Raw genomic sequence first — 24,864 nt, forward strand, 5'->3', positions numbered from 1 at the left:
TTGACAGAGAACTTGTTTCACTCGTCCTAATTTAAGCTCCGGTAGTTTTTAGCATGCAGTTCATTCATCGGATACATTAATTTTTCACTTCCTCAGTCAACTAATTTATAAATTGGAGTTAGGCCGACGTCGGTGCACAGCGCGGCGGAACTGCAAAATTATGCAGCGAATATAAATTATATAAATTATAATTCATGGTCTCAAGGCAGCTAGGTCCCGCAAACGCATTTCAAAGCAACTTTTTCTCAAACGCGTCCCGCTGCTCTATGCCCTACGGAGGGATTTTAAATAAGAGATAGGACGTTGTTGCAATTTGCGCTACGCCGCTCGCTGCGTTGTGGCATAATTCAAGGTGCAAAATACCATAAATGAATAAATATATGAATAAAATGAAGGGATATCTTGTGCACAAAATATCTTTATCATCTTTACCAAAGACACCTCAAAAATCAGTAATCAAGATCAAAGAACTACTCATTTCCCCAGTCACCACTGAATCAAGTTCTACTATTCCAGTTAAGATTTTAAATTCCAACACGTACGCACTCCTTGACTCAGGCGCCTCCGTTAACGTCTGCTCTGACAAGTTTACTGATCTAGTATTACCTTCTCGTGGCCCAATTGTCAAGTTAAAGACTGCCAACAATGACCAACTATGCATCGTCAAGAAAGGTTACTTATCCGTAACAATCAATGAAGTTCCCTTCCGAATTTTCACATATGTCGTTAAAAACTTATCTTCACCGGTAATCTTTGGAACCCCATTCCTCACTCACTTCAAAGCCCTCTTGAACTTTGAAACAAATTCAGTGTCTTTAACAAATGACAGCAAAATTCTTACGGTAAAACTTCTTCCAAAAGACTCTTCAAAATTCATAAATTCCCTCACTCCCAGCACACCAGTTCGTTTGTTTGTTCGAGTTAGAGAGACCGTCATACTAACCCCTATGGCTTACAACAGTATTCCTATCACACACAACCTGCCTGATAGTAAATCAACAACCTATCTTAATCCCAACGTTGATTTATTCCACTCCAAGAAAATTTTTTTCTCCCAACAAGAATTTTCTTCTGCCGCTACTGGCAAAATCACCCCTATCATTCTGGTCAAGAATTTGTCGCACCAACCAATTACTCTATTACCTGGAACTTTACTAGGTGACATAACATTCAAACGCAATCTGGACTACCATCCTTCAAGGAACGTCCAAAATGCAAACCTTCAAATAAACAGTGTCTCCATTGACACGAGTGATCACTCAACCCTAAACCCTAACACTACTCCAGTAGTTCCCAAACGCAAAGACTCCTCCTCTGATCTTTGCAACCCACAAGAAGATACAGCAACCAGTTTGCACTCTTCCAAACCCACCTACGCAGCCAGTCTGTCCGGTGAAAATTCCTCAACTTCCTCGAACAACGCCTTAAAAATGGCAAATCGACGGAATCAACTTGTCTCTGTAAACCAGCATTGTTCTCCATTCGCTCCCAGAATAGCAGGGACACCAATGTCAATTTCAAGACAAATCATCACACCTAAAGCCCAGTCACATTTACGTGCTTTTTACACAAACCTCTTCGACCAGAATCACAAGCAAAACCTTATAAATTCAATCATATCTGACACACCTGATCTTCCTGATCCCTCTCATACCAACACGGATTGTGATATCACAGACATCCATGGAACTCCCATCAAGATATCCAACAATCTAGACCCAGCAATGCAAGATATCCTAAAGTCATTATTTTCCAAACATAAAGATGTATTCGCATCTTCCGCCATAGACCTTAAGAAAGCCAAAATCTTACCTGCTGTAATTAAATTATCAGATGACGAACCTGTCCACAGCCCACCTTTTAATCTATCGTCCCTAGAACGTTCACACCTAAACGATGTCATTTCAGACTTCCTGAAAATCGGAGTAATAGAAGAAAGCCAAAGCCCCTATGCTTCACCAGCCTTCCTGGTAAAAAAACCACATTTACAAAAAGACGTTTCAGAACTCACACCCTCAGACAAACGCCTAGTAGTTGACTACCGTAAATTAAACAAAAAAGTAATTCCTGACAGATACCCTTTACCCAGAATTGACAACATCCTGTCAGAATTACGAGGTCACAGATACTACTCCCAAATAGATTTTCTCCAAGGTTTCTACCAGCAAGAACTCACACTAAAATCACGCCCTTGCACAGCACTTACCACCCCACAAGGTCTTTTTCAGTTCACCCGCCAACCCATGGGCATCAGAAATGGAACTTCCTCCTTCAGTCGTGCAATCAACAGGGTCTTTGCTGACCTTCTTTATCACGGCGTTGTTATTTACGTAGACAATCTATACATTTATAGTGACACTCTAGAAGAACATTTACGCCTCCTTAACATTGTTTTTGAACGCCTTTCTCACCACCTCCTCCGCATCAAAACAGAGAAATGCTCATTTTTTGATACCTCTATCGACCTCCTAGGCTTTCACATCTCTGAAACCACATTTTCACCCTCAAAATCAAATTTATCAGCCATTTTACGCTCCCCACCACCCACCTCGTACAAACAACTAAGAAGTTTTCTTGGATCCTGCACCTTCTACCGCAACTTTGTATTCCACTTCTCTAAGACATGCGCCCCTCTCTATGAAATCCTAAAACAGGAATCAAAAAACTCCCCGTTCATTTGGACCCCAGCTGCTCAGGAAGCTTTCACCTCATTACAAACCAAGTTCATCACCCCACCAGTCCTACACAACTTTGACGAATCCAAGGAAACAACCCTAATTGTTGACTCATCAAACATAGCAACAGGAGCAATTTTAGCTCAAAAAGGAACCGACAACAAACTACACCCAATTGGTTACTTCAGCAAAATACTCCCCCCTCTCAAATCATGGTCCGCAACTCAGCTAGAATTACGCGGTCTTGTACACGCCACCCAACACTTCCGAGAATTTCTATACGGCAGAAAATTCACTGTCATCAGTGACCATAAATCCCTGGAATATTTCCAAAACTTCAAAAACGCCTCATCCCGCTTAAACAAGCTCGTTTCCCAACTACTCGACTACGATTTTAACATAGTATATACAAAAAACACCTCACCATCGATTAAAGCAGCTGATTACCTCTCACGGTACCCACAAGTAAATTCTATCTCACTCGATAACTCCACTAACATTTTTCAATCACAGCAAAATGACCCCCAAATTAACGCCCGCATTGACAGTAGGTTTCAGAGAAATTTTATTTTTTTGCTTTATTTCATTTATTTTTTTTAATTTTAATTTTATGGAATTTATTTTTTTAGCATCTTATTTTAGTCGCGTTCAGCAGCTATTTCACGTAAATTTAAGGGCATTCTCTAGCAAGTTGAAACATGATGCAAATACATGATTCTGCATGAATGACGAGACTGCAGTCATGGGGGGGGCCTTCAATACAGCAATTTTTATACATCGATGTCTGTAAGACAGTCTGTATTGATACAAATAACTCTCTACATATATTGAGTCTTTGTAGTTAAGATCTCTTTTCCTCTCAGACATCGCATTTAAAGCTAATGAAAAAAATTAATTTTCTTGAAGATTTTTCTTTATATGGGCCGCACTATTGCTGAAGATGGCAGCACAGACGGACTGGTGAAATGAGATAACTCGATTTTTAGCTTACAGTGTAACGCCTAGTGCATGATCATGTATCTAGAGGAGGATGCAGATAAAAAGCTTGCTGAATTTTAGGATACAGCTAGCGGTAAGTAAAGTATGATACAGTTCCCCTTAGGGCAGCAAATTTAGAAAACAGACAAACGATTAAAGTTTAATGATTTATTTTTAACTTTTAGATTGATAGGGCTAGCGCAGGGTTTCGTCTGGGAGATTCGCTCCGTTCATTCAGAAACTCAGTCTGAAAAGTTTACTCTAACTTTAGGAAACTTTTTGCTCTCCCATCGGGACCAATAGCAGGGCCACATTAATCCCGCAAATTTCAAGAGTGGTGCTCGTTGAATCAACTGTGGCGAAAGGCTCTTGAATAGGTATCATTAACTGCTTTTAAGAGTTTTCATTTACTTAAGATTATGAGTTACTACATTTGTACTGTAATGAAACAGCACAGAGAGAGGATCTTACTTAGTTTAATTGAAACTTTAATTAGAATATGTGGTGACACGGGAAAATATAAATTTTAAATTATAAAATATGACACGTGGTGATGCAGCTTTGACAAAATGGAATTAAGATTCAAAGGCTCCAATATGAATTTTTAGTAGAAAAACTTACGTACTGATAGAGATAACCTATTTTTCTTACTTGAAATAGAAAAAGATGACAATAGAGACAGTCAGTGCTACTATAGACACGCAGTAGCCAGATTTGTAGATGAGGTTAACTTGATTCCTTAGCTAGAACAGAATCAATAGATTTCATTTTTAATGTACATAATCAATTCACTACAAAATTGAACCGTTGAAGCTCTGTGATGAAACGCGCAAATTATTGTCCAACTGTCAAAAGGTCTCTGCCAATGCGTGTTATTTCAAAATAATCTAATTGCAAAAATCATTTTACTTCATGATGCACTTCTCTTGGAAGTTTGGACAATATTTACACCAGATAACCAAGGGAAAATATTAGCAATACATTCAAGAGGTAATCGTACTGAAATCACAACTGAGTGCAAGATAAACATTATAATCAACATGAAAGGATTAAATATTCATGTAATTAAGACTTAATTGATTTAGTTTACTCTCTCTGCCGCAATCTTACCGCATGCTTACTTTGACTTCAAGCGAGTGTAATTTCTTTAATTTGACTTGTTGCACCCACCGGCGCGGCAGTCCAGTAATACAATTACGCTGCCCATTAGTTTAACTCCGTTTCTTTAATGCTATGCGCTCGTAACTTGAGCACTGAGTATAATTTTCTTCTCGCTATATGTTTCAAATTATATGTACTGTACGCATGGTGTAGCAGCGACTTGCTTTGAACAGTGTCCCTCTTTAAAAACCAAAGATTTTGAAAATGAGTGTCTGTAATTTTCTATTTGCATTGCGCAACACTATGATGGAAAGTAAGCCTTTCTGAACTTTTGAAAACTCCACTTTATATTTTATAGTTTTTACCATTATGGTTGGAAATAACTCAGCAAAAATGAACCAAATTCATTGCAGCGTTAATTTCAAAATCGGACTTCTTTGTCACCGTAAAGAAAACCAAATGCATGTACTATGATGAAGCTTTCAGGATCTGTTTCACTTAAAACTAACAATTTTTTTGTGGAAAAATCAAATCTGTTCAAAGTTTTGAGTGTTTCCCAGAAGAAGAAAAAATTGGACGATTTTGAAACCTTAATGGAGTTTGTTCCTTTCTGCTGAACGCTGTTCAATTTAAATATAATGCAGTTTTCTAATGGAATTTTCAACATTTGAATTGAAATATCAGTCTACGCGAATTTTCATGAAAAATGTTACCGACTGTTTTCGTATAATGCTTTTTTCATTGACTTAATGCACCTAGTATGACGAGATTTTCCAAGCATTTCATACGAAATAAACGAAATTTGAACAACTGTTTTTTTTTATTTTTTTAATCTATTTATTTCTTCCGATCGCAGTATTACCTTATAATCGTCTAAATCTATACAAGTGGTGTAGTTGGACCATGTTTTATTGCTATCAGGATGTCTAAACCACGAGCCATCATCCAAACATATCCTTTGAGCTAACCCTGAAACAGTAACAATCGAATTTGTCGTAAGTTAGAATTTTGCTTGTCATCTCGTTAAAAAATATTAAATGAGAAGCAGATAGCCATTGTCTGATGTGTTCAAGCTGATTTTGGTTGAATCGATCCAGTCCATTAATAACAATTCGAGTAAAACACAAAAACTAATCGCAGAGTGGTTTTTTACAACCTGCAAAGTTTTCCGCCTTTTTTTCTAAAACAGGCTGATTTGGCAACGATGAGGAGACGTTGACAAGATGGCAACGCCGCACCAGGTGATTTTATAACCTCCGAAAGGGAGACTTTACTGCCTCTGTCTCCTTAATAAGCGCTCTGCTAATTTTGGAAAGTAGAAATAAACTTTAACGTTACGTGAAAATAATTTAGTGAGCTTTGAGTTTATCGTTGTCAATATGAGGACAACCCTGCCGGTGTGTCTCGTGAATAGCACAGTACGAGAAAGCTATAAGGCTCAAGCGATTCGGTTGTTTTACGTTGTATGTTTATACTGTAATCACTTCTATGCTTTGCGATATGCATTTTCTGGAAAAGCGTAATTACGCCAAATGAAACAGTAAGCAATATTCAAAATTTTGGATGTTTAAAAGAAAAACATCGGAGTTACTTTACGAATGGGCCGATTTTAACTTTCCACAGCTTGCTTGAAATCTGAGAAGCTTTCTGTCCAGTATGTGGTGTCAAAACTCCCAAAAAAATTCAAATAAGCAAGAATTATGTAGGCCTATACAGTTCCCCCTTTTTTCTCAGAAACCGGTATTGAATTTGTTATTTTCATCTTCATGGAAAAAAGGGAGGAAGAAAGAAAAAAAATTCAAATGAAATGTCTGCAAAGGAAAAATAAATAATAATTACCTCTTCGTGATGTTTGTACACTCATTCTGAGAGGAAAACTGAAATTAACCATGAACCACGAAATTACCGTAACTTTCGTAATTTGTCTTAAGCGTGCTTCTGTAAAATACTCCTTTTAAAAAAATGGGCTAAAATCATGAAAACTCACAGTCTCATGTTGTATAATTCATTGAAATAGCTGGCTTCTAATACTGATATCAAGTGTCATAAATGATACTCGTTAATCATAAAATTTGGCCCACTTCTTTTTGACCAGATTCAGTTTTGAATAGCTACAAAGAGGTTCTATTTTCAACGAAATAAAATAAGCGACTCACGTTTTGGATCGAATCCGTAAATGAAATAGGGACAGGGAAACTGTGCGACATGCCCCGCAGGAGTAGCAGAAATGCATGTCCACCCATCGAATTCTTTCGGACACAACGGCACTTGGCTCTCTGAAACAGAATTTCTGTATGAACATAGGTTACACTCACTTCATGGTGTCATTGGAAAAATTCAAGCAAGTGTCATTGCAAATTTTCACGACCGAATAAAACAATTTTAAATTTATTCTCCTTTTCCTCGTGCGGTATGTAAATGATTCTGAGGAAATTCCAAGGCTTCAGCAAAATCTACACGGGTTATAGGACATTTTTTTTTTTTTACGATTTTTTTCCCCGCGCACCTGTTTTGGACTACCGCTCATTTTTTGTGCCGTAGTGTCTTGATGTATTTTGCGAGAAAATTTCCGTACTCTTAAAGGATGCCTGTCATTCTTGATGCGTTAGAGAGCCTTCAATTTCGCAGGATACCGTGCAACACCTCTGTTGCGAAATAGTTGCTTGAAGCGCCGCGGCGCGATGGGTGAGGGCGACCAACGCGACCTGCGCATTGGCGCGCCTACAAACATAACACGGATACTTCACGCATTGCGCAATGCGTGAGGTATCCCTGTTAGGTTTGAAGGCGACAGCGAGCGTGTCGCGCCGGCAGCATGCCGCGCCACTTCGCTCTGTGTTTAAACTTGCGGAGTCATCGTTTTTCACATTATGATTTTGAAATGTTTTCATTATTCTCCTTTAAATTGATGGGGGAAAAAATTGTATTGAGGGAAAATATAATGTGTGTTTTGTAAATATTAAGGTGACTCTGTGTCAACTTTATTGATTCCCGAAGCACTTTAATTTTGTATTATATTTTGTGTTTTTACTGAGCAGTAGAGTGGTACACATGCAAAAAACCCTCAAAATTTGAAAAAATAAAATGGCGGCGGAAATTTTGAAACGTCGCACGGCGCTTTTGATACTTTGGCCGAAAGGTGACGATATGAGAACCATTATCCTCTCAGTATATTATTCACAGTGCTTTTATGATTGAATCTGAAAGTGTTTGAATGTGTGAAGATGTGCCTGGCGTCGCTCTCAGAAAATGATTTGTCGTAGCTTGCACTTTCGCAAAATACGCGAATATTCATCTTAAGTAAGTACTTCCGGCTGCAGCCGACTCGTCTAACGCCAAGTCATCAATCATTGCGCTTCCATTGGCCTCCATCACCGGCACAATTTATCTGATGAGAGTGAGCGGGTAACCGCTTGTTCTTAGTCGAAATAAGTGAAACTCACATCAAAACTTGTTAATACCTTTCATGGGCGAAACTGAGAGGATACCGGGAGGAGGGGAGGAGGGTTGATCCCTCAGATATTTACTTGGTCCCTCCAGAAAATGTAAGGTAATTTGCTAAATAACTGCGAGAAATTTCTGGTTTTGAAGCGCTCAATGGGTAGGGAGCGCTTTTTGCATTCAACGTGCCTCTAAAATTCTAGTATACTAATGGCAATGCGTTCAAATGACGCACCAGCTCATCAAAAAGATGGCGAAGAGAGACCTAACATATTTAGAATAGATTAATCTGCGATACCTTTATCGAACGTTTCTAATGTTAAAGCTTGGAGGACGATAATCGTTTTTCTATATTTTCATCTCTCTAATTGTTTATCTTTATTTTTTTTAGTGGTAGTGTAGTTTTCTCAAAACCGGTAGTTGAAACTTTGGTGAGTGAGTTTTTTCATCTCATCGGTGCTCATCTTCTTTGGGGAACTTAAAAACGCACTTATAATCTTATATAGAGGGCAGCTGAGCGTTCCTGTAATACGAATGTATTAGAACTTTCCCGCTTGTTTTTTCCCGGTAAAACAGCTAAAAACTACCCTTGAAAAGTAATCAGCACCAGCCACTAGTTGTGGTGACTACCTAGCTTTTTCCCGCCTCTCTAGAAAGTCCCAAGTAAAGGGAACTCGTGCTTTAGCATCTAAATCGCTCTCTTGGTATGCCTGCACGTTTAAAGAAACGCGCGAAGAACGAGATGCAAGTGGATTTAAGACGTGCCGGCTAGTGCATGGCTTGCCCATCCAATCAGACGTAACATAACTTTTCATGAGCAGCCGTAATTCGGATGTATTTTCCATGGTTTACAACTTGCCACTGGAAATTACCCGACTAAAGAGTCACTTAGAAAATTCGGTATTTTTCCACGGACTGGCAACGGTTCCATCCTAAACTAGTTGGAGAACATATCAACGGCAAGTAGAGAATCGTGTCTGGTTCCAAGCATTCTCACTGCAGAATTTTCATTTCGCCCGGACGGAAGCGAAGGCAACGGAAAACGTCGGAATAAGAGACCTGCTTGATTTTGTTAAGAGATTTATCGATGGAAATTGAAAAACAGTAATTCCCAAAATATATACAGGGTATTCTAAACCACACGTGCCAGGCTTTGTTGTCAGTTCTTTTGGGTTGGAAGAATTCGGGCACAGCGGAGGTGAGCAGAGAGTAAAGCTCAAGAGATCCGAATGTTATCGTCCTGGGGCCCCCTCCTCCAGGCCCTTCTTCGAGAGTAAAAAGGGGATCCTCACTTTAAAAGTCGGTGCTTACGTTAAATGTTGATTTTATTCCTTTGAGATCAAAGAGTGCTGCAATTTAACCTAAATGGCTATCTAGAAATCCAAATTCGGCCGATTATATACAACTAACGTCACGAACGGCTTAATTAACGTCTTGTTCACTAAACTAACGTCGGGGCTCGGAAAAAGATGTTTTCATGGGTAATTGCCTCGAAAAGATCTGAATTTGACGGTCTCGTAGCCCCTTTCAGGATGGCAAAATTTCATGAAAAATAAAATTTTGAAATTTCACGTGAAATATTTCATGAAATTCAAAAAATTTATTAAAGATACTGAAAAATACCGGTTCCTTTTCATGTCTCGTAAAATGTAAAACTTGTGACTTTCTTCTATTTTTGTGTGTTTGAGCGCGGGTTGCATACTATGGTTCCTGAATAATATGAAATATTTCACAGCCTCGAGAAATTCCATAAAATATTTCACTGAAATTTCCAATCTTTCATTTCTTTCTTACGTTTCATGCCACCCTGGCCCCTTCCTCCAAGACTTTGCCGACGGGGAACTTGAGGGAACCAAAACTCCATGATCCATGCCCCACCAGCGAAGCTTTGAGGGGTTATGGGATTATTTAATTTGGATATTTTGGGATCGATTACCCATGAGGACAACTTTTCTTCCACGCCCTCCCCTAAATTTAGCGAGCTAACATTTTTTGAGGGAGATTCTGTCTCCCACCATATTCGGGTCATTAATTCGGACACGGATGGGCCAATTGTGGATTGCTTCATGTCGATGAGGTTTCAGTTTTCCGTAATCTTTGATTTCGATTAAATAATGTCAAAATTTTGACGTAACTTCAACCTCCAAAGTAAGAATCCCCCTTTTACCCACCAATGGTGACATGAGGGGGGGGGGGGGGGCTTCGGCTCCTGGGCAATAAAAAATGGTTACTATAAAACAGCCGAATAGGAACCACGAAAATTTTCAGCAATCATTGAAGGAAAGTTGACTAATTTTTCAACTCAGTATTCTCTAAATTGAGTCTGTTCTGTGCTTGATTAATGATTATCATCGTTATTCTTAAATAATATAACTAAGTCAAGCGACAAAAAATAATAAAAAATTAAGTTTGTGGAACTTGCCTGACCTGTCACATTGTGAGGCACTTTTTCACATGCTTCCTCCCTTTCCTTTATCAGTGCTTCTGACGAGTGACCATCGTATAAGCTGACCATTTATCTGAAATCAGAAATACAAATGTAGGAAATCAGTTCTTTCCGACAAACTATAGATAAATAATGAAGACTCAAATCATCATCATCAGACTATCCACTCAAATCATCCAGGTTACTCATCATTGAAATTATTACTACCCTTTGTTCCAGAAGTTAGTAAAACACTTGATAGGTTTTATTTTTCGTATTAAAATCCCCAAAGAAAGAATCTTTCAAAGAAATGCTTAATTATAAAAATCTTCGGTCATAGTTCAAATGGATTGCATTTTGCAAAAAGGAACCAAGTGCATTCCAATGTTGCTAGGATTGTGCAACATACATTCTCTGCAATAAAAGTACTGAAATAATGAAAACAATCAAATTTACAAATGGAATTTTCCTTTTGAATTCATAGTTTATTGGCAGTAAAGATAATACTCATAGTGATGATCAGTTTATATTAGCAGGGCAAAGAAATTTGCACAATCTTAGCAACATTGGAACTCTCCTGGCTCCTTTCTGCAAAATGCAATCCAAATGTGAACCAACACATACCTAACCTTGTTTCTGATCCGCACCCTTTGTACCGTGGTTGTAAGATGCGACCAAGCGTTTCTAACAATCAAAATTTCTCGTGTTTAATGACTTCTTAATGGATTTATGACCGGCCAATAACTAAATTGTAATAAATTCACACAATTAACTGGATTGCATTTTGCAAAAAGGAGCATTGCAATGTTGCTGAGACTGTGCAACTTCTTTTGTCTTGGAAGAAAAACCTGATTATCCATTAACAGTTTCTATTTTACTTGCTAAAAACTGTAAATTTAAGATAAAATTACAATGTAAATTTCACATTTTTTCATGGTTTCAGTAATTTTATTGCAAATGATGAAAATGCACAATCTTAGTATCATCGCAATTCCTCTGGCTCCTTTTTGAAAAATGCAGTCCACTCATGGCGAAGGATTCGTACATGAGGTTATTTTAGTTTGTTTTTGTTTGAACCAAGAGTTCGATATTATATCGAATGACGTAGTCACTAAATCAGTTTGTAGCTCCATGTTCCGATAAGTCCATACTTTCCCTATACAAGCACCGTGTGGTTCAACAATAAAATGCATGTTGTAATACCAAGAGACCGACCGAGAGATAATAGCGCTTTCGACGACAATAGCCATCTTTCACTTAGTTCTTCCGCGAGATGCGAGATATGAGGCGGCCGAAGATCTGTAGACGTGTCGACGTGGACTCGGAATCTCCGTCAGCTGGTTTCCGGCTGCGTTTATGTTTAATTTCCGTTCAAACTTTTATCATTTTTTCCCCGAGGTCCCACGGCGCGCCGACCGCTAATCGCACCCGAAATTCCGAGACAGCGCCGGAAAAACTCGTCATCAAGTCGCACCGTCCGGCAACAGCGCTCTCGGCTCTTATCAACATTAGAACTTTTGTTTTCTTGCTCGGAACCACCCTCTTCTCTCTCTCTCACTTTTACGGAGCGACTCCTCCACATTTTCAACATGCCAGTGATTTGCGGTTCCGTATTCTCGGTCGATCCTGGTATATAATGCAATTGGACGTATTTCCATCAAACGGAACTAAGTGCATTGTGACGTGAGCCCTGTAATGCATATATTCCTATGGGTCTCGGGGCTCATGTCTTAATGCACATAGTTCCGTTTGATAGAAATGCGTCCAATTGACTCGGAGCGCAACTCAATTCGGAGTGTACACGTTTGCTGATAAAACTGGAGAACGGGGAACCTGCTTTCAGTCCCCGCTCTTAAAAAGCTAGTTTGTTGAACTGGAAGGATGGGAGCCTGGGATTGGTCAAGATTAAAGGGATCTTTCGGGGAGCTGGAGGATCAGTGTGTAGATGAAACATGAAACAAGGATGAGGGAACGATGGTTTCGGCTTATACTCAATGAGCGTCTTCCTTTGCCGTTTCTGACGATGAAATTAAGGGAGATTGAATCTGAGCTGCGTTAATCTTTCAAATGCGCGGAGCGACTGCGTTTCGTCTCCTTTAAGCAGCACTAATGACTATACTTTAATGTGAACATCTGCAATATGAGAGGTATACTTGTACCCACTCTCGTTCTTAACATTGTGAAAATTGTTGCTATGTATCATAGTTCCAGGCTGAACAATATTTACACGCGCTGAAAATCTAGCCCCGCTAAGTGATACACAAAGTTTCCCACTATCTCATTTCAAGTGACTAGCCGCCTGAATAGGAAGTAGAAAATGAACTATAGGTAGAATACGGTTTATACGTTGATCGTTTTCGAATCCATCTCACACGAAAGAAACTTGCGTTTTTTATGTTAGTTCATTCAAATTCTCCGTTATAGGAAAATACCCTAGATTTATTTAAACCAAATCGAGCGTCAAAATAATTTCTGCTTTTTCCACGATTGAAGTGTTTTCTCCGAGTGCTAAATTTTTCTTAAGAGTGCTTAAGATAGGAGAGACGTAGTTGGGTTTCGTTTTTTAACTTTAATCCCGAATTTCTGAGTGCGACATTACGCATCGCGGGCGATCAACGCGACACGCGCATTGGCGCCTACAAACCTAACAGGATACTTCACGCATCGCGCAATGCGTGAAGTATCCCTGTTAGGTTTGTAGGCGCCGGTAAGCCGCTCCGCTCTGTGTTTAGACTCGCGGAGTCATCGTTTTTCACCTCATGATTTTGAAATTTTTCCACTATTCGCATTTAATTGATGAATAAAAATTCTATTTTAGGAAAATATAATGTAAGTAGGAGATACGTTTTTGTTCTTCAGTTAAATTACTTGAAGAAATTTAACCATAAATTTCTTGAAATTAATTTGTTCTTTTTTTGGCCATACGGCACAGCCTCCACTAATATATGGACTGCATTTTGCAATTTGGACCTATAAATTCTGGCTCATCTGAAAAGTCACTTATGTGCATAGGGAAACTAATGGCACATACGTTGTTTTTAAATCGGGCCGGAATTTATAGGTCCAAATTGCAAAATACAGTTCATATGATATTTCATACTTTAGACTTTTAAGGTCTAAAATAATTATTTCAAGGTGATAACTTAGAGACTGCAATTTCTTATTATAATTTAGAAATTCATGTGGTTTGCCTTAGCCCCTGCTTGAACTTACTGGGAGCGGGGAAAGAGAAGTATAGAAAAATACAGAAAAATGCAAAACTTACAATGTATGTGTTAGCGACAAAACGTGGAATCCATTATTTAACGCGATGTAGCCATTTAAGCCTGGGAGCCTCTCAGTTTTTAAGGTATGTAAACAGTTCAGAAATCTATAATACCATATAAGAAATGTTGGATGTTCTGCAGCTTGAAGCAAAGAGAAAACAATAGTTGCAACATGAATTGCGGCCCGAATGGCACATCCTACTTTTACGATTTTTCTCTGATTGGCTGATTCGACTGGTTCCCACTTTCTGGGGCCGTTACGGAAAATAACATGGGGTTCATGTTTCATTTTAAATATCTGGAATGTAACGGAGGCCCTATCGTTTTTAATGCTTAGAAAAAATTACGTAATACTTTCCACAATCCCCCCCCCTCCAGAGCGTAACGTATTTTATGAACGACGGCCTCTTAACTCAATTTCCCGAAAAATTGCGTTGCTTTCCTTTTGCTAATTCTTATACTTTGGCTGATTAGTGGTCCATTATTGAAGGGCCATTTCGCATTGAGTCTCCGAAATAATTGAGGGATAAACGTGTGAGCACTTTGACGGTGTAATTGAATCTACAGAGCGTCGACTCCAACAGCCTCTTCCGAAGGATAATGTTTACCGAGGACAAACAGGAACCATGATCGATAACGGTCTTGATTTGTCAGGAGCAAGCGTAAAAATAAACGCGGCACACCGTGTAAGCTATCTCCTCGGAGTGTCAAATTGCCTCGAGGCTTGTGCCTTATCCCCACACGCGGCGAGAACATTAATTTCGTCGATTTTCCAGACCGCTCTCTCAAAGTCCTCGGTGAAAAGAAGGATTGAAAAAATTAAATTAAAGTGTTTTTTCTTCGGGAGAAAATAAAGTCAATAAAACGCGGAGCGACGAGAAAAGTCAGAGGAAGAGAGGACCAGGAAAAAATGCAGACAGTCTCGGTGAAGACATTTTATATCATACGAACATGGTACTTAAAGAGCAGAAGATTGATGACATGGGCCGGAACGTTAATTTTTAATTTTATATCGCTATCAAAGATACTTCATTTTTGAAAAAAGATATCAATACTTAATACTTATTAAATACTTAATTAGAATTTGGGAGCAAATTTTTCACAGAGTACGCTTTAAAGACTAGTATTACTTGAAATCATGAATATTTCAATGTTTTCTAAAACGCACTTACGCGCCTTATCCTCCAAGCCCCTCAAATAAAAATGGCTCGCTCTCATATCTCTTCGATGCCTCAATGCAGGGGTAGCTTTCATCACATTCCAAGCCCAATACTTCACAGTAATCTGAAGATATTTTAAAACTTAAATTTTTCACTTATGTGACTTGCCACATTACAAGCGCAAATTTTCCAATCCGTTTGTCATTTCAATCAAGAATTCGGGTCAGCACAACTGCCGCATTTGATGCTTGCAAGTCTCCACTGAATAAGTTATATGGCCGACCCTCCCGATGTTCATTCTCACAACGCTGCAGCGTGTGATGTTATCTCGGTGCAATGAAGTTTCACTTAAAACTGAGGAGGTCAAGAAGAGTATTTTCCTTCTGCATTACCGCTATCTCTGTTATTCTGACTTCCGTAGTGCCGCTCCATATCTGCCAATTCGTAAGCCCGGATTCGTGATCTGTTCATTCGCTGCACGATTTTCAACGTCTTGCTCCCGAGTCTGGTTTTGAGTTCTTTCCAGAATTTTCTCAATTCTGCATGAATTTGCATGTTTTTCTCAGTTCAATTTCGTGTTATTTTTATACGATCATACGGTTTTCATCAAAAAATTTATCACTTAGAGCGAGAGCGTGTACTACTATTTATTCTATCCTTTTCACGGTTTTACACATACTCGAATACATACAAGAAAAAGAAAGTGTTTAAGTCACAGGCAATTAGTCATATCAGGCATTTAATGAAATGCCTGGACAATTAGTGACATTTTGACGTTTGTAACTTCCACCCCGAATCGAAGCCACACATTGGCATCACAGAGCAGAGCATTGCGAGTTCTTACCGAGCGCCATGGCGCCTTCAATTTTGCAGACGCAACACGGACATCCACCAAGCACGAATAATTGTATCTCTGCGCCGTCATCAACAAGCGGCATTTCCTGTGCTCTTCCTGTGTTGTGTGGTGTTATGCTGTGCTGCAGTAGTTGCTTTTAAAGTCGGTCTACAGTACTTAAGAAAACGATTCGATAGTCGATTGTTCAACTGATGATTTCTCGATTTTAGGAGATTACTCGAGAAATCTCAAGCATGTACAGAACGCCAGGTATTCATAGATAAAATTTTACCGAGCAAAACTTTAAAATAACTTTGAAAGTAGGTTCGTCCCGAGTGAATATCGCAAAACAAGAGTCAATGCGATTAAAACGAGCTGTTTCAACATATTTTTATATAAAAAATGTGCAAATACTCGATGTATCATAGTGTGACGTAATGCTCGGGAATCTTTAAGAAATGTTCTAAAATCCATAGGTTATCATTTGATCGATCAACAACTAAAAAATTGCTTTCCAAAGTGCTGACGAACTAGTAGGTGATTCGATGGACGCCATATTTTGTGTCAGAACGACATGCGATACATGTCGCATCGATTGGTTCCATTTTTCAGCTACTCGTCGTTTTTCTCAAATTTTGGGATCGCAATTCTGCTGTCAGGAGACTAAAGAGTTCACTTACCAATTTTGATAGGCAAATTCAACGTAATAAAGGGGTGGTTTTTTTAGAGGAAAAATATCGCATTCAATACTGATATCGAAGCTGCACTCGAATTCGATATTTTTCCTCCAGTAAAACCACCCCTTCATTACGTTAAATTTATCCATCAAAATTGGTAAAACAAGTCTCCCGACAACAGAATTACGATCTCAAAATTCGAGAAAAATGACAAGCAGCTGAAAATTGGAAGTAATCGATGCGATGTTGCGCATCTCGTTCTGACACGAAATCCAGCGTCCATCGAATCACCTTAAATCCGATCTTATATTTACGAGACTCGAATGCAAAATCATGCAACACGGTGCTTCATTTCATATCCCGGCGACTGACCTAATGGTAAATGGATGATTGTCCCTTCAGAGACGGGAGTTTGAGGCGATTCTCGTCGCGGGGAGTTGACCGCAAACCAGAGACTCAGCACAAACCTCGCTCTGATGAAGCTTTCATTCAGCTCGCCACATGTTCGCCGATTCGCTTTGAGCGGGAGCGCAGTCACCACACATATCGGCGGATGCAGTACGTGCTACTTGTGAAATCAACTAGCTGCTCAAACGGATGGATTAATCACATACGTGAGCGAGCTCCTGTCTCGGTTCGCAACTTGAGCATCACTGGTACATTACCTCGTTGAGCACTGTAAACGTGCTTAAAGTTCCATCGTCCTTATTTTTTCAATTAAGCTTCGAGCTAAACGCTCTTTGCATCCACAATCATTAATATAAGCCCCTTAACTCAACAGATTTTCATTTTGTTATCTGAGCGAAGCATATAGAAAATCCAAATATCTTGGTGGCCCTTAGAATTCAGAATCAGTGCAACCAAAAGGGGCTCCTTATGAGAAATCTTCACCTTAGAAAAAATTAAGATAGAAATTATTTCAAGTAAAACTAGTCTTATTGACGCATATTGTGTGAACACTGGGAAGAAAAACACATTGGATCTAGAGTCCAGACTCTTGAAAACATTGACAAGAAAAAGTACTCTTGTTTTAATCGGATTTTCGCTTGAATCAAAACGAAATCCGCTGAAATTAAGAGGCTTGGTTCTTGATGTAAGCTAGATTCTGATTGAATGAGGAGTAATTTTTCTTGTCGATGTTTTTAAAAGTCTCGACTCTAGATCCAATGTGCTTTTTTTTCCAGTGAAGAGTTCGCTCCCAAATTGCAATTTAAAAGTCAGTTTGAACTTTCTTTCCGTCAGAAGGTACCATATAATTTCGAAACTTCCAACACGTATTTATCAAAATAGCAAATACTGTTCTTTTGCACCTAGCCTCTCATTTGACTCAGAAACTAGAATCGTGAAAGATGAAGTTATTCTTATTCTCTTAATTACCATTATTCAGCCTCCCATTTGGCTTAGAAACCAGAATATTGGAAGATCTCGTTATTCTTGCCAGTCTATAATCGTAGACCATCAAGAAAAGTTTCTATGACAAGCATAACTGACCCATTCAAATTCGCATTTTTCGAATAGGGGCATCGATAGGTACTCGAGAGTTTGATATAAAAGCATGAAGGAATGAAAGAAACGAGAAGACAAAACCCAGTGACCAAGCCTTCAGTCGAAAGTCTTCAGTTTTTTCCCGCCCGGCGCCCAGTCACAAAGACTCCGGTGAAGCTCGCAGTTATTAATTCCGTTGTGACACGATCAAGGGCGCGAGCCATATTCATCGCGCTCTTGCGATGGTCAGTCTCGGCACGAAGAATAGTTTTCACTTGGCTACACATTCCATCACTTTGTCATTATGCTCGGGCTCCCTAAAAAAACAAGGTCTGTGTTTTGGGACCTCTCACTACTCATTCATCACGTGCGGAAAATAATTCTAGTTCCGGCAATCCATCACAATAGCTTGACGGAATGTGTCGTTATTTCGATTTCGTTTTCAATCCTATCATTTTTTTCCCCCATGCGAATTTTGACCCACGCAATCGTTGACGGGACTCAAATTTCTTTTTCCTTCGCTTCCCGGTCGCTTGCTGTTACACATTTACACAACTCGCGTGCTATCATTTTCGGGCTGGAAAAGTGCTATTCTGAGTGTGAGCTTAGAAAAATGGGCAGTGGTGATAATCTTAAATTGGTAACACAGTTGGATTACATTTTGCAATCAGGAACCATAAATTCCGGCTCGGTTTAAAAACAACGTATATGCCATTAGTTTCTCTATGCATATAAGTGTTTTTTCAGATGAGCCAGAATTTATACTACCGTGCTGAGCAAGGACGCGGTAAATCCATCAAAGTTTTCCCTCGTTTTTTGGAACTTAACACTTTATAAAATAAATATTGTTTTACCCATGCACCTCAAATTTTTAGGTTAAGTTCTTGATAGTAATTGCGAACGAATTCTGTAAAAACATTTTTGCAAGGTACACAAGTTTTTCTGGCGTTTTTGCGTTGCACGGCAGTATCGGTCCAAATTGCAAAATGAAGTCCAGTTTTTCCTCCCTTAAAATCCATTGTCAATTATCGATTCAGGATGAAAGAGTCTACCTCGATGGATGCAGCTTGTCTCATATGCATTAGAATGGTGGAAACCAGTACTACCGATTTATGATGATCGTCTATGCATAGTCATCGAAATGGAGCTTGACTTCAGAGTCAAATAAATCGAACTAAAGATACAATTTTACTTGAAAAAGTAGAGTCTAAATTGACGCGTTTTCATCTTCAATGCGCGTCGAGCCACTCTCGCTTCGTTCCGTCGATGATCAGGCATTGACGCAACTATTCGTGCTCTATGGATGTCCTTGTTGCATACGCAAAAATTGAAGGCGTTTTGTTTTCTGTGCTCTCTCAGTCCCAGCCACATGTCGATGCGCTAGATTCCGAAACTGCGTACCTCCGTTTGAGACGTTTGCAGACTTTCTGTCATATTTTACACGTATTATTACATTTATTACACATTAAATTTACATTTATTTTACATTTTTTTTTTTTCTTTGGAAAACTGAGCGAAGTAATTTCCTGAAAACTCCCTTAATTTTTCTTGTCTATTGGGAGAATATTCCGTATACATTTCAAGCTGTAGGTAAAGTTGGTTTGTTCCCTTTTAAAAAAATAAAATAGGAGCGGAGATTTTGAAAAACCGTATTGAAGGTACCGGCTTCCGCCTTTTGGCCATAAATATTATTAAGGGGAATTGAGTCTACTTTGACTTTAATTTCAAGTCAAATTTGACCATGTTTCAAAACATTTGACTCTAAAAACTACTCTTATTCCAAGTTAGAGCGTCGTTTGACACAATCAACAAATCTAATGATTCGACTTACCTTCAATATGAGAAAAGAGTATTATTCATTTTAATCTATTACAGACTATGACAATTTTGCAGAAACACTCATGAGGTCAGCATAAGTTTAATATGTGAAAAATAAATAAGTTTAGGACTCACTTGCACTATTATTTTATTAAATTTGAACGCGTTTCGAGGATCCTCAAATTTAATAAAAATAAATGTGCAAGTGAGTCTTGTACATATTTATTTTTTACACATGACAATTTTACCGGCCACGACGTGTCGTCAGCAGAGCGCATTTTCCCCTGCTCCCAAGCCTCGCTTCAAACCGGGGACACGTATTTTTGACATGGAGTCAGGATTTACACGAACATGTAGAACTCGATATGTTACGGTACAGTGCGTCGAGTTGACGGAATTACGTGGCGTGGCGGTCGGGTGGACGCGGATATTGAATCGTTTCGGAGGCTGAGTTGAAAGTTTTATATTCAATTTAAAATGTTGTTAAGGGGCGGAAGCCGCGGTAAGGATGAGCGGTGGGAAGGGGGGAGGGCAGGTCATAAAAGACGGTCGCAGTGGCCTCGTGGCTCCGAGCGGGGGAAATTACAGCCCCTGGACACGGCCTCGGATGAGGTAAAATGAACCGGACGCCACACCGTGGCAAAATACTTAAACATAAAAAAAGAGTTTCATAACCATAAATATTTACACTTTACAGTGTCTTTTTCTCCTTATGCGCCAGGGAAATTTGGGAGGGGATAGACCTCTAGATAGAGTTCAAAGTTAAGAACCAAAATGATACCGCTCGGAAAAATTAAAATTGCTGATTTAACAATTTTGTTGTTAAAAGAAGTGACTGCAATGTTTCAATGTAGATTTTATAACAAAAAAATGCTACTTTAACAACAAAAATGCTACTTTAACCACCCCCGTGGCTAAAACAGCTTTCCAATATTGTAAAATGTACATTTGAAACATTGCAGTCATTTTTTCAACAACTGAATTATTAAATCAGCAATCCATTTTTTTCGGTGCGCGTTTAGCAGAAAGGAACCAAGCCACATTAGCTAAGGAATGTAGCTGAAAATGTAAGGAATTTGCTTTTCACCTTGCAGGAAATTCACTGAAATTTGTACAAAAATCCGCACAATCGTTTTCATTCAAAAGAATTAATTTCCCAATTAAATTTGGTTAAAGGATGATGAAGGTATGGTTTCTTTTTGCTTTACACGGTCCAGTGCATCTTCCTTTATCAAAATCTATCTATACTAATAAAGCAGACTTCACGTTGATTGACTCACTCACTGACTCACGTATCAGCGGATCTCGTGAACGGGAGGCCGTGTGACCCTGAGATTCCGCACTGGGATCCCTCTCTACCCCGAGGCGCCGGATAAGGGAGGATTTCGCGATCCGCCCGCCGGTTCGCGGGATATCGCGGTCCGCGCGGGTCGATTTTCCCGTAAGGACAACGGGTGCGAGAGAGAGTGCGAGCGAGATGGAGCGATTTCCGCGGCTCGCGCTCGAAGACAGCTGATAAATTTTACGTGTGTTCTTATGGTGCGCGCAACGGGTGCGAGGAAGATGGAAGGAGTTCGGCGTCCAACGAGTGCGAGGAGGATGGAACGAGTTCGGCGTCGCGCTGTTGGAAACGCCGCGCCATGATTTTTGCGAGCTCCGACTCGTGCCTCCGTTGCCGGGCTACCCTCTCAGAGATGTGAAAATCTGGAAAATCTGTCTGTTCATTGGCATAGAATAAAGAGACTGACGTAGTCTTTTCAATCGCACCTCAAAAGGTTTTCTTTACTCAAAAAATAGGAACTTTGAAAGAAAACCTCAAAAAAATGAAAGTTTACAAAGGTTGAAATTTTCACATGTAATCCTTATGGGCAAGACGCAGCAGAAATGGAGATTGAGGTTAGCTATACTTGGGCTCCCACCCCCCTCCTGCCTTCAAAAACCGGCCCATGCGCGTTACGCAGGTTTGCTATCTCGCGGCCATTCTAGAGGTGTAATTCGTTGGTCTCCTCTGCGCACATTGCCGCTTGCTAGATTGAAGGCGTTCTATACTGTGCTGACGGCTCGGTCACACTGCGCCTGTAGTCGCGGTGCTGACAGCGACAGCGGAGCAAACAGAACATCGCTCCGACATTCTTCACCTGCTTGAAATGAAGCGAGAAACTATTTGAACACCGGAGTGGGTATGTGGTATCATACAAAATTGAAGGAAAATCATACGTTTCCGCCCATCCCAAGCAACAGATGTTTATGCGTTGTATGCGCACATTTACGTAGTCTTAATTGAGTCAGAAATTCGCGTGTATGCCACGATATTGATGTGAATAACTCGCAATTAATTATAATGATCTTAGAAATTCGCTAGGAACACGACGTATTTGCCGTGATACCGTGGTGATTATCGTGTAATTTCTAATTTGTTTTACAAAATCCCTGGAAAAATCAAGTTTTCTCCGCGATGTAGATGACAAACCCGTCATTGCTGAGAATTAAACGAAACCGCTGGTTAAATCCCGTAATTTTCGCGGCTGAAACTCACCAGCTAACTTCAATTAAACATTGAACTGACAAAAGTATCAAATCTTTATGAAAATAACCAACTTTTGATTGGGTATTTTTGATTATTACAATTATCATATGAGCTTACTGAAGAACAGACCAAAATAGCAGCATACTACTAATTTCTACTTTTTTATCACTCCAGTGTGTCTCGCCAATTTTGAAATAGTAGACGATAATTCAGAAACACAATTAGTAACTGATCACTAATCACAGTGATTGCTGATGGTGGGGTTTTCCTGTGCGTAGCACGGGTTTCCTGCTAGTTTTAAATAAAATACGACGGATGATCCAGTATTGCATCAGGATTGATCCGGGATTTTCTGCAGTCAACTGCTGTGTTGAAAAATAACGGGTGCTGTCTACGTAAACTCTTACTTCTTTCTAACAGAAAACCTGAGTCCTCTCGAGTCAAATCGAGCAATAAAGTAATTTTGGTATACACTATACGATAGAAGAATTTTCCCTTGTACTAATTTTTAGGACAAAATCGTGTGTTTGGTCGTTTTTATCGCACTAAATTCGTTTTGATTTCTATTTGCCATGTCAATAGTATTCCTTGATTGCAAAAGGGAGAAGGATAAATTGCAGGAGTGTTCCAGATTTCAGTGCGGGTAAAAATGGAGTAGATAAACCAGCGTGACTCAAAGACAGCAAGCAAGCAAGCAATAACATCACTAACTGACTGTTCACTGACGTCTAGTGGTTAGCGGATTCGTTTTTATATTGCTCCTGTGCCTGTGGTACCGGGTTCTATTCCAGGCGAAAATAAAAACTTCAGTGGACCACAATCACCCCGGTTCTTCCTATCTTGTTGTTTCATTATTTCATTTATTCTCCTTCCTTTTCTTTTTCGCTCGATGCGTCAGCTTTCAACAAAATGTTTTATTTTTTCAAAATTTATCTGCGTAATGTTGCAGGATTTAGAGGCTTGATCGCCTTCAAGCCCTCTTCCCTACATCCTGAAACAACGTGGACTTAGAAAATACGAGTATTTGAATAATATCAAAAGGGCGCTTTCATTTGAGTGTGATTCTTACTATTTTTCTGCTTATTGAAATATTTGGGAAATTTTGAAAGGACCATAAAAGTTGCAAGCTTTTGGATTGACATAAACGCAATAAAACAGTCAACAAACCACCTTAATAGTTCATGTTCGTTTCATATGACCGTAGCCTCAAAAGTAAAGAGGGTACCTTCAAATATGGTTATTGTGGCTTATTCGCAATAAATGGAGAGATTTCGTAGCAATATTCTCCCTGTTGCGAGCCACGTGGTATTCCAAACCAAAGAGAATATTGTATGACGTAGAATGGAAATGTTTCTTATTAATTCAGAGGATGCAAAATGACCGCATTTTCTGACATTTTCATTCAGTCAACTTCAAAAGCAGAGGTGACCTAGCTCAGACAATTGTGGTTATGCATCAATTTCCTTGTTCTGAAAAATTAAAGAGCTCTTACAGCAAGGGTCATTCTGAATTTTTGCAAGATGCAGCATATCTTGTGATTTTTTTACCGGATGAAATATGTTTTAGTCCATACCATTCAAGCGCGGGATTGAATGTCCTTATCTTGAGCAACATATCATTGATTTTTTTTTTCTCAAAGAAATCACTTTTCTGTTATTTTAAATGTTTAAATATTCTCTTTAGAAATACAAACATTATGTTTAAAAACATTTGGGCAAAAGTGTAGTTCCAAATAAACTAAGAATTCTTTTTACTAAGAGTTTTACGTAAGAGTCAATCTCATTGATTTTTAATCCTTCACCATGTTATGGGGTTTTTTTAATCAGAATAAGGCAAAGGTTAAACTTGAAATATGCGAAGAAAAAATTTTATGCTAATTAGTAGATCTTCTCTGCCTTGGGAAGAAAATATTATCTTAAAAATGTTGATCAAAGTCGAGCGCACACATTGCATTTGTAAATAAATCCCAAAACGTTGCAACGATCTTAATGTAAAAATATTACTAGCATCTCTAATTGAAATGAAATGCACCAAAATATCAGAGCCAATATTTTCCGCATGAATTGAAATCTATTTAATTAACTAGTGAGTGAACCTGGGCTGCTGGCGGTCAATTTTCTGCCTGAATTAATCGTCATAAGTAGACGATCATATTGGGTCACATATTTTCGAATAGGGACACCCTAGCTGCCGGAGGATTTTTAGTATGGACTCATTTCATCAGAAACATCATACTCGTAGATTATCTGTCATCGTAAAAATATTCGCACCGACAGAATGTAGTTACTTAGTCTGTATGAACATGAAAAGACTCGTAAGAGATTCACCAGGGAGAAATGTTACCAAACATCAGGTAATTTTTGTGATTGGTTGTACATGGCTCAATAATTTTCCTATTCTCTAGGTGGATTCTAATCGAGGAGAGTGCCTAGACACAATACTATAATTCTGTTTTTATGAGAGCAGTGTATTGATT

The 24,864-nt window shown here is 39.1% G+C and overlaps 1 protein-coding gene across 3 annotated transcripts in view; it reads right to left on the reverse strand.

The window, feature by feature from the left end:
- LOC109039742 (calcitonin gene-related peptide type 1 receptor) overlaps positions 1–24,864 on the reverse strand; it is a 164,117-nt gene that overhangs the window by 19,320 nt on the left and 119,933 nt on the right. For all 3 annotated transcript variants that reach the window (XR_011900195.1, XM_072302231.1, XM_072302230.1), the window contains exons 4-7: positions 10,623–10,714; positions 6,911–7,030; positions 5,617–5,723; positions 4,305–4,396 (exon numbers count right to left, since the gene is read on the reverse strand). Coding sequence is in view for 2 of the 3 variants with exons in the window: in XM_072302231.1 (XP_072158332.1) it covers positions 4,305–4,396; positions 5,617–5,723; positions 6,911–7,030; positions 10,623–10,710 (407 nt within the window). In the remaining variant the exon portion in view is untranslated. The remainder of the gene's footprint in view (positions 1–4,304; positions 4,397–5,616; positions 5,724–6,910; positions 7,031–10,622; positions 10,715–24,864) is intronic.

This window comes from Bemisia tabaci, chromosome 7 (assembly GCF_918797505.1).
Source record: "Bemisia tabaci chromosome 7, PGI_BMITA_v3".
NCBI classification, from domain to species: domain Eukaryota; kingdom Metazoa; phylum Arthropoda; class Insecta; order Hemiptera; family Aleyrodidae; genus Bemisia; species Bemisia tabaci.